This window comes from Mustela putorius, unplaced genomic scaffold, assembly GCF_011764305.1.
Source record: "Mustela putorius furo isolate JIRA1106 unplaced genomic scaffold, ASM1176430v1.1 tig00003899_pilon_pilon_pilon, whole genome shotgun sequence".
Classification (NCBI taxonomy): domain Eukaryota; kingdom Metazoa; phylum Chordata; class Mammalia; order Carnivora; family Mustelidae; genus Mustela; species Mustela putorius.
In genome coordinates this window covers 2,031,081-2,041,626 of record NW_025422048.1, presented here as the reverse complement: position 1 = coordinate 2,041,626, position 10,546 = coordinate 2,031,081, and the positions used below count along the sequence as shown (strand labels likewise).

Sequence of the window (10,546 nt, the reverse complement as noted above, 5' to 3'; positions counted from 1 at the left end):
CCCCCCCACTAGGTCCCGTTCCTGTGCAGAGCCTTGAGGTGTGCAAGAGCCCGCGGTGGGTGTCCTGGCCCACCGGGGCAGCCACCCCCCCAGCCCGGGGGCCTGCCGTGAGCCTCAGTGGCGACCGGGGCTCCGCTCGCTCTCTCTCCCAGTGTTGTGAGCTCCACCGCTGCTTTCTCGGTGTAGATTTAAGCCGGCCGCTGCTTGTTCTCGTGGAGATGTGTGTGTGTGCTTCTCTGAGCGGCTGTCCCCAGCCCCATCATCTCCGAGATCCCCAGCCCAGTTCCAGGAGACGGCCGGAAGGATGCCCGAGGGCACGGCTGCTGCTCGCCCCGTGACCTCGGGAAGGAGGAACCAACCAAGGACCGAGGTGGCCAGCGGGAGTCTCCACGGGAACCGTGCTCTGATGTGCCACCCGTTTGTTTCTTGTGACTCCGTGTCCCCGGCTTGGCCGAGTGTCCCCTGCTGCGTTTTCCGCCATCCCGGGACTGTCCTGTGCAGACCATGGGGGGATCGGGACCAGGCCCCAGCCTGTCGGCCAGAGGGGAGGGTGTGTGCCCTGGGGTGAGGAGACGTGCGTGGCCAGCGTCCGTCGTCCTGGCCAGAGGTTGATTGTGGGGCCCCCAGGAAGGGAGACTGAGGCGGGAGGGCCACGGTGTTGGGGGAAGCAGAGGCACCTCGTTTGGGACCCCAAGAGGAGGGGGAGGCCATGACCCATGGGCTCTAGTGGCCGTTAGATGTTCCTCTCTCTGTTGTCATTCCCTGTCTTCGATGGTTTCAGTAAATGTTTCTCTTCAATAAAGTTTATTGAATGTGTCAGCTGAGTCTCGTCTCTGCTGTGGGCAATCAAGCGAAGAGCATGCTGGCATTGGGGAAGGGGGTGGGTTGGCAGGTGGCAACTGTGGTGTGGTACAGGGGTGAATCCAAGGGTGCACCCAAGAGAGGCTGTGTGATCCCTTGGGCTGGGTGGAGACTGGTGACAGGAACTTGGCACAAGCTGTGGATGGCTGGGACTCCTAGAAAACCCAGAGAGTCTTTAGGAATATGTGGGTTAGACCTTCAAAGGAGGGAGAGGGACAGCAGGTAGGGCCTGAGGCTCCAGGATCTGTGGAAGGGCTGTATGGCTCAGGGCATGCACTGGGCTAGAGAAGTCAAGCATGCGATCGCACAGGCCAGCCAGTCGTGGAATGGCCAGGGCACGAGGTTGGGTGTCCGCACCAGGAGCTGCATGGCTGTGTCCGTGGTACAGGGATATCCCATCTAAGTCGGCCTACCCCTAGAAGGAAACAAAAATTCAGACTCCATCTAGTTTTTGAAGGACACTTGGGACTTGGTGGGGTGTGATGGCCAAGGGATGGAAGGTAGGGTAGGCTGGGGTCCACAGTCCTCAGGCTTTGTATAGTGGGAGGAAATTCCTGCAAGAACAGCCCAGGTGTCCCATGTGTGAGATGTTCCTGATGCACCAGAGATGTCACACAATCCTAGACCACAAGGCATCAAACACAAGCAAGTTTAGTATGTTTGCAGAAGGTGATATAAAAATGTCTGTGCCCAATGTCCCCAAACCCTGTGAGTTTCTAGAGATTTTCAGTTACTTGGTATGTTTTGTCAGTATCGTTCCATAATGACATCATCACACATACATTACCTGAAATTAAAACATATGGGATGCCTGGATGGGGTACCAGTGGGTTAAGGCCTCTTGCCTTCAGCTCAGATCATGATTCCAGGGTCCTGGAATCGGGCAGCGCATTGGGCTCTCTCCTAGGCAGGGAGCCTGCTTCCCCACCCTCTCTCTCTGTGTGTGCCTCTCTGCCTACTTGTTATCTCTGACTGTCAAATAAAACAAATAAAATATTAAAAAAATATTTAGACTTTTTGTTGAAAAACTCTCAGTCTAAGAAGATATGACGCACACACACATTCACAGATAGAGGAATATTATTCTGCCATTAAAGAATGAGATTTTCTCATTTGCAGCAACATGGATGGAGCTAGAGTGTACAATGATAAGTGAAAAAAGTCAAAGACAAATACCGTATGATTTCACACCTATGTGGAATTTAAGGAACAAAACATGCAAGCAAAGGGAAAGACACAAGACAAGAGACAAACCAAGAAACAGAGTCTTCCTCATAGGGAAAACACTGATGGCTACCAGAGTGGGGGTGCCGGACACCCACGACTGGCTGGCCTGTGCGATCGCATGCTTGACTTCTCTAGCCCAGTGCATGCCCTGAGCCATACAGCCCTTCCACAGATCCTGGAGCCTCAGGCCCTACCTGCTGTCCCTCTCCCTCCTTTGAAGGTCTAACCCACATATTCCTAAAGACTCTCTGGGTTTTCTAGGAGTCCCAGCCATCCACAGCTTGTGCCAAGTTCCTGTCACCAGTCTCCACCCAGCCCAAGGGATCACACAGCCTCTCTTGGGTGCACCCTTGGATTCACCCCTGTACCACACCACAGTTGCCACCTGCCAACCCACCCCCTTCCCCAATGCCAGCATGCTCTTCGCTTGATTGCCCACAGCAGAGACGAGACTCAGCTGACACATTCAATAAACTTTATTGAAGAGAAACATTTACTGAAACCATCGAAGACAGGGAATGACAACAGAGAGAGGAACATCTAACGGCCACTAGAGCCCATGGGTCATGGCCTCCCCCTCCTCTTGGGGTCCCAAACGAGGTGCCTCTGCTTCCCCCAACACCGTGGCCCTCCCGCCTCAGTCTCCCTTCCTGGGGGCCCCACAATCAACCTCTGGCCAGGACGACGGACGCTGGCCACGCACGTCTCCTCACCCCAGGGCACACACCCTCCCCTCTGGCCGACAGGCTGGGGCCTGGTCCCGCCCCATGGTCTGCACAGGACAGTCCCGGGATGGCGGAAAACGCAGCAGGGGACACTCGGCCAAGCCGGGGACACGGAGTCACAAGAAACAACGGGGTGGCACATCAGAGCACGGTTCCCGTGGAGACTCCCGCTGGCCACCTCGGTCCTTGGTTGGTTCCTCCTTCCCGAGGTCACGGGGCGAGCAGCAGCCGTGCCCTCGGGCATCCTTCCGGCCGTCTCCTGGAACTGGGCTGGGGATCTCGGAGATGGGGCTGGGGACAGCCGCTCAGAGAAGCACACACACACATCTCCACGAGAACAAGCAGCGGCCGGCTTAAATCTACACCGAGAAAGCAGCGGTGGAGCTCACAACACTGGGAGAGAGAGCGAGCGGAGCCCCGGTCGCCACTGAGGCTCACGGCAGGCCCCCGGGCTGGGGGGGTGGCTGCCCCGGTGGGCCAGGACACCCACCGCGGGCTCTTGCACACCTCAAGGCTCTGCACAGGAACGGGACCTAGTGGGGTGGGGGAGTAACGTGACACGTGGGTCATAAGGGCCCCACAAAGACACAAGCGGGTTTCCCAGAACATGGAGCGACGTGCCCTGGGGGATGCACATGAGGGTCTCCCTCTTGGGAGACCCAAGAGGCTGGCACCCTTGAGGCGGCCCCTAACATCTCCCAGTCCAGTGTAGGTGGCAGATGGCTCCGGGTGCCCCTCACCTAGGCTAGGGTCAGCCACCCAGGGGTGCTTCCCAGACTGGCTGCCTGAGTTGGCATGGATTGGGACTGGGGCTGGGGCCAGGTAGGGTGCTGCCATGGGTTGCGGGGGAGGGGGACACCTTTCCCCGCCCCATGTGGTGTCAAGTGTGGTCATCCTGGTCACTTGGAAGGGCTGATGGTGGTGTTCAGGTCCCCTTATGGATGGTGGAGTGCCTGGGGTCTTGGCTTGGGCTGGGTGGGGGGGCTTCCCTCGGCCCTGCCCCGCACGTGGGGTGAGGCTGCTGCCCCGGCATGGCCTCCCCCTGCCTCCAGAGCTCTGCTGCCTGAGAGGAGAGGGGGGCCCTGGGCCTTCTGAGCCTATTAGCCTGAGGAGGACACGGGGGGGATCGTCTCCCCAGCCCCATCCACGTTTCCCAACCCCTCTGGGATGGGCTCGAGCCCCTCCTCGGGGGGCTCTCCGGCCTCCTCGTCTCTGGCCTGGGGGAGGCCCTCTGGCTCATAGCCAGGACCTCCTGGGCCCGCCCTGGAAGCTCGGCCCATGTGGGCAGGAGTGGGGCCCCCAGGGACCTCTGAGGGGCTTGCCTGACCTAGGTCTGTGGGGAGAGTGTCACGATCGTGACTGTCCTCCTCCTCCTCCCACTCCGGCTCCTCCAGCTGCCTCTCCTCCATGCTATCATCCTCCGCCTTAGCCTGGGCGCCGGCCCCTTCCTCTGCCTGGGCACCGGCCCCTTCCTCTGCCTGCGCACCGGCCCCTTCCTCTGCCTGGGCACCGGCCCCTTCCTCTGCCTGGGCACGGACCCCTTCCTCTGCCTGGGCACGGACCCCTTCCTCTGCCTGGGCACCGGCCCCTTCCTCTGCCTGGGCACGGACCCCTTCCTCTGCCTGGGCACCGGCCGCTTCCTCTGCCTGGGCACGGACCCCTTCCTCTGCCTGGGCACCGGCCCCTTCCTCTGCCTGGGCACGGACCATTTCCTCTGCCTGGGCACGGACCCATTCCTCTGCCTGGGCACGGACCCCTTCCTCTGCCTGGGCACGGACCCCTTCCTCTGCCTGGGCACGGACCATTTCCTCTGCCTGGGCACGGACCCCTTCCTCTGCCTGGGCACGGACCCCTTCCTCTGCCTGGGCACGGACCCCTTCCTCTGCCTGGGCACGGACCCATTCCTCTGCCTGGGCACGGACCCTTTCCTCTGCCTGGGCACGGACCCATTCCTCTGCCTGGGCACGGACCCTTTCCTCTGCCTGGGCACGGACCCTTTCCTCTGCCTGGGCACGGACCCATTCCTCTGCCTGGGCACGGACCCTTTCCTCTGCCTGGGCACGGACCCCTTCCTCTGCCTGGGCACGGACCCATTCCTCTGCCTGGGCACGGACCCTTTCCTCTGCCTGGGCACGGACCCATTCCTCTGCCTGGGCACGGACCCCTTCCTCTGCCTGGGCACGGACCCCTTCCTCTGCCTGGGCACGGACCCATTCCTCTGCCTGGGCACGGACCCTTTCCTCTGCCTGGGCACGGACCCCTTCCTCTGCCTGGGCACGGACCCATTCCTCTGCCTGGGCACGGACCCTTTCCTCTGCCTGGGCACGGACCCTTTCCTCTGCCTGGGCACGGACCCTTTCCTCTGCCTGGGCACGGACCCTTTCCTCTGCCTGGGCACGGACCCTTTCCTCTGCCTGGGCACGGACCCATTCCTCTGCCTGGGCACGGACCCTTTCCTCTGCCTGGGCACGGACCCTTTCCTGTGCCTGGGCACGGACCCTTTCCTCTGCCTGGGCACGGACCCATTCCTCTGCCTGGGCACGGACTGCCTGGGCACGGACCCATTCCTCTGCCTGGGCACGGACCCTTTCCTCTGCCTGGGCACGGACCCTTTCCTGTGCCTGGGCACGGACCCTTTCCTGTGCCTGGGCACGGACCCTTTCCTCTGCCTGGGCTCTCTCGATCGTGGCTAGACTGGCCTCCCATGCCTCAGACTCCCGAACAATCCCCATCATCTCTAGGAAACTTGGACACCTTCCAGCCATTCTCAGCTTCCTCAGTACCTCGTCCAGAGGCTCAGGAACGATGGCCCTGGTGAGCATGTGCCTCAGGCGCAGGAGGTCAGCTGAGCCTCTGGCCAGGGCCCCCTTCTCAATGCCTTTCTGCAGCAGGACTTCCAGCCGCAACACGAAAGCGGAAAGCCCCTCGCCCGGCTGCTGGTGAGCGGTCAAACACCTCATCCGGATGGTCCTCTGGGTCGCGTTGTCTCCAAACACCTGGGTCAGGGCCGCCAGGCAGTCCTCCGCCGTCCTGGCGGGGTTGTCCGCCAGGAGCTCATGCATGAGCTGCAGGGCTGTCCCTCGAAGGCCTTCCATCAGCCGCCGCCTCCTCTCCCTTTCTGAGACACTCTGCCACACCTGTAGCATGTCGGAGGCGTGGTCGAGCCAGGCCTCAAAGGGCTCCTCCCCCGGGGCGAGCGGATCCCTCCCGGAAAACACGCCCAGGCGCTCGTACCGCAGGGTCTCCACCAAGGGCTGGAGGGCCTGAGTGACCGATCGGAGCCAGCACACCCTGCGCAGTCCCAGGCCCAGGACCCCAGCCACGGTCTCCACCATCTGCCCTTGTTGCTCCAGGAAGTGGAACACGCGATTGAGAAACTCCTCGCCTGAGTAACGGGGCACAAAGACCACGTTCCAGGGACCCCCGGTGCCCGCGATTGCCCTGGGGACCAAAGCATAGTTGACTTCCCGGTCAAGCTCGACCAGGGCCGCACTGGCGTTATCCTCCTCTCGAAACACTTTGCCCAGCACGGTGAAGTGGCCCAAGGGCCACAGGGCGGCCTCCAGGGACTCGTGGAGTTCGGCTTCATCACAGTTCTCCGGGATGCCCAGAATGAGCAGGCCCCTGCGAGCGCTGACGCCCATCCACCTGCACCAGTCCTGCAGCAACGTCACCGCCATCGTGCACAATCGCTGCCGGCGCGGGGCTAATACTACGGGCAGGAAACCGTTCCCGACGCAGACCAGGGAGGGTGCTGCTGAGAGGGAGGAAAGAATGAGGCAGGGGGTGGGGTGGAGGGCGGCTAGGACTCGGAGAGAACGGCCCAGGTCTCCACAGCCTGTGAACAGGAACCGGACGAGAGCGAGGTTAATGCCCACACCCTCCTCCCACCGCCAGGTGACCCTCCTCCCCCGGGGCGGCGCCTCTGCCGCCCAGGCTCGATCCCTGCCCCGCCTTCCACCGACCCGCGGGGGGGCCACAGCCCCCTCCTCCCCCTCCCCCCCCACCCCGCCCCCGCGGGCTGCCGCAGTCCCGCTGGAGCGGGCGGAGGGCGGCGGGGTCTCCCGGGGCGGGGGCGGGGGGCAAGCGCACCCTCCCCGAGGCCTGGTACCTTCCTCTGGGTCGGGGTCTTTCCCGGCGGAGGCCCCAGCAGGAGGGGCGCAGGGGCTGCGCGGCGCCGCGGCCGGGCGGTGCGCGCCTCTCTCCCCGGCTCTCCCGCGCGGCTCTCTCTCCCGCTTCCTCTCGCGGTCCCTCGCTCCGCGCGGCACGTGGGCCAGCGCGCCCGCGCCTGCTCGCCGCCACTCTCTGCACTGCGGACTCGGGGCGGGGGCGCGGGGGCGGCGGAGCGCGGACCCTCCGCGTCGCCCGGGAGACCGCCGGGCCATTGGCGCGCGCGGGTCACGCGGCCGGGCTGCGGCCACCGCCGCGGGCACCCCGGGACCGCGCGTGACGTCAGCTGCTCCTCCCCCCACCCACCCACCCACCCCCGGCCCCCTGAGGGGCCGCTGGCACAGGTGGGGGGACCCGGGGGATCCGCGACTCGGTGCCCCCATCCCTGACCCAGCCCGGTCCACCGCCCGCCGCTCCCGGAGCGTGCCCTCGGCGCGTCAGCGTGGCGAGGGTTCCACACCCGCGGGGGCCCCCCAAGTCCGCGGGGAGCCGCCGGAGAGGGGCTGGGCAGGCCCGAGATGCGCCCGCGGGGCGCTGCGCTCTGGCGTGGGTGGGGAACGGGGATGGGGGCGGGGAGGGCGTCCTGGGGGCCTCTTCGCCTGCTGCCCCCCTCCTCCACCCCGACCAAGACTGGTCCTGTCCCAGCTCGGCGGGCAGCACCTCGTCCGGGTGCCATTAATTACGTGGAGGAGACGCCTCGTGCGCACACTCGAGCACTCACACACTCCACCCCAACGGAGGGAGGGTCTGCAGGCCCCCAGGCTTGCTGCGGGGTGAGGGCGAGGCCGCTGTGGGGGCACGCACGACCCGCCCACCCACACCCACTGGCCAAGGCGCGTCGCTACCCCAGTGCCAGTGGCCTGTCCCGAGGAGGGTGCCACGGACTCTTCTCCTGTTTTGCTCACTCCAAGTACTCAGAGGTCGACCCCTAGGGCCTGTGATCTTGCCATGTGTCCTTGGGCAAGTCCTTGCCCCTTCTCTGGGCCTCAGTGGAACGACAGAACTGGGGTCTCTACCTGAGGGTGTGTGTGTGTGTTTGTGCAGGAGAGCTGGTGGGCTGGGAGTGGAGCCCTGGGTGTGTCCCCTGGTCCCGGTGCCCTTGCCAGCCTAATGGGCTCCAAGACATTTGCTCTCTTGGCCCCTGAGGGCCGCATGGGTGCGGTGCCTCCCCAGAGACCTCCGAGTCAGCCTTCTTCCACAGATCCTTCCCCTTTCCTTTGCTAGCTAGGCTAGCCACCATAGCAGGGCAGTGCTGCCACCGCTCAAAATGGAGCTCCAGTCCCCCTGGGTCTCGGCAGCCTGCACCTGTCCTGTCATGGGAGTCTGGGGCCATGGGCACAGCCTCTCTGCTGGTCCAATGGCAGACAGTTTCCCTCAGGGTCACACCCTCAGGCACAGGTGTTGTCGCCTGTCCACCCCCCTTCTCTATCCTTGCCTGGCATCTGGCCAGACGTCCTCTCCCGTGACTTGCTTTGCACACTCAAGCTCTACTGGTCAAGGTTTCCTCCGAGCACCCAGCTCACTCATGCTCCTGGCCGAATCAGAGCCCTGGTTTACTTGTCTGTGACCCCGTGGACGGGCATTCGTTCACACCGCTCCCAGTCTTCGGCTGTCAGAGACACTGCTGCCACCGGCACCTTGTGCATGCCTGTCTGAGCCGCTGTTGGCACGACAGGCTCTGGCACGTACACCAGGAAGTGGTTTTGCTGGGACTTGGGCCCTTGGGTGCCCATCGCCGCCGCAGCCAGGTGTTGCTAATCTGGTGTTCCCCACGGGTGGCGGAAGCTGTGTTCGCTCCCACCAGCAGCATGGGCGCGGTCCTGTGCGCTCCACAGCCTGAGCAGCCTTTGGTCTTGTCCAGCCTTGACCGCTTGCCCACCTCCACAGGGCGAAGCGCTACCTCATTTTTGTGTGCCTCGTGTTTCCCTGGTCGGCAGTGAGGTCGAGTGTGTCAGACATTCCCAGCTCCGCTTCTGTGAATCCCCTTTGCTCATTTCCTTCCCACTGTGCAGAAGCCTCGCTGGCCTGTTTCTAGGAGAAACCTCCCTAGCATCAAGGCCGAAGGCACTCTCATTTTTTTCCCCTACAATCACCCATGGCCATGTTGCAGCTGGTCTCATCGTCGGAGCCTGGCTGGCCCATGTGGTCTTACTCCCCCAGCTTTCTTATCTCCTGGGTGGTCAGTGCTGGGTAAATGAGGAAACACAGGCGCTCTGTCACAGACCCGCTTTCCCAGTCGGCCTTGTGGGTGGGCTCCCTCCCTTTCTCCCCGCCCAAGGCCAAGACTGCCCCTCCTAATACAGGTGACTGCTGCTCTTAACATCCACCGTGAGAATGTCTGTCCACCAAACCTTGGCGCTGGCCCTGCCATGGCTTGCACCCCACGTTGTCCTCTTTCTTGGTGTCTGCCATGATTTGTCTGGGGTCCTTCCCCAGAGAGGGTGCTCCCGTGGGAGCATATGTGGGTTCCATGTCACCAACTGGCCCGCTGACCTGCAGGCCGACTGTCAGTTCATTCCCTCTGCATTCAGCCTCGCCTCTCCTACTCTCCTTCCTTCCGTTACCTGCTGACTCCGAGGCCAGGACTCTCTGGCTCTCCCTTGGGGTACCCGTTCCCCCTCTGCCAGGGCTGGGCTGGGACACCCCAACTACCTTTCCTTTGTCACCTCTCGGCCCCCATTCTGCTCCTCGTCTCAGCACAGCTGACGCTCCTTCCTTCTTGGCTTTTCCTTTCTTGGCTTCTGGGAGCCCCCACCTTTGGGCCAGTCTCCTCCCTCTCTGCCTGCCCACCCTCGGGTCCCCCTCCTCCCTCTCCTTTGCTTGAGTTCAGCGCGGTGCCGGGAGGCTCCCAGCCTCAGCCCCAGGACCCTTGGGGCCTCCAGCACCATCCTCACTTGAGGTCCTCTCATCTGAGAGACCATCTGCCTGCCGATGGCTCCAAATGTCTTGTCTCTGGCTGGGACTCCTTCCCTGAGCCCCACCCATGCTCATCAAACTGCCCACTGGGATGCCCCATGGGAACTTCAGAATGAAGATGTCCGGACAGGAGCGCTCCAGCCCCGCACCACACGCTGCTAGCCTCTTCCCTGGGCTCCCCCCAAGGGCTCCGCCTCCCACCTGGTGGCTCCGGCAAAGACGCCAGGAGTCCTTGTCCCCTCTCCTTTGGTCTTCACTCCCAGTCTAACCTGTTGTGGGATTTTATCAGCTCTAGTTGGTGACTGCTGATCTTCTCCGCGTCTCCATGGTTCCTGGCCCCATCTCCTGCTTCCCCGGCCTCCGGTCAGTCGGGCCTCTCTGTCTACCTTACTCCCGCCCACATGGCAGCCGGGGCAAACTCACTGCAAGGCCACCAGACCCCGCTCCCCGCCAGCGACAAGTCGTCCCTGTGGCTCCCCGCCTCCCCAGACTAAGGAAAACTCCAAAGTCCCCTCCCCCTGGCCGACAACCCCTCTCCACCGGTCCCCCGCAAGGAGCTGGCCTCTCCTTTCCCTGCCACCCGCCGCCAGCACCTCTCACCAAAGCCCTGCTTCACTGGCCTTCTCGGCTGGCCCCAGAGCACCACA

At 63.3% G+C, this 10,546-nt stretch overlaps 1 protein-coding gene across 1 annotated transcript; it reads right to left on the bottom strand.

The window, feature by feature from the left end:
* Positions 1–3,913: 3,913 nt before the first annotated feature.
* LOC123388462 (paraneoplastic antigen-like protein 6B) lies at positions 3,914–7,244 on the bottom strand. The gene is made up of 3 exons (XM_045068077.1): positions 6,925–7,244; positions 5,276–6,651; positions 3,914–4,267 (listed from the first exon to the last, which is right to left on the bottom strand). Exons 1-3 carry the CDS (start codon positions 7,196–7,198, stop codon positions 3,914–3,916), a joined length of 2,004 nt encoding a protein of 667 aa, XP_044924012.1. The 5' UTR covers positions 7,199–7,244.
* Positions 7,245–10,546: the final 3,302 nt, after the last annotated feature.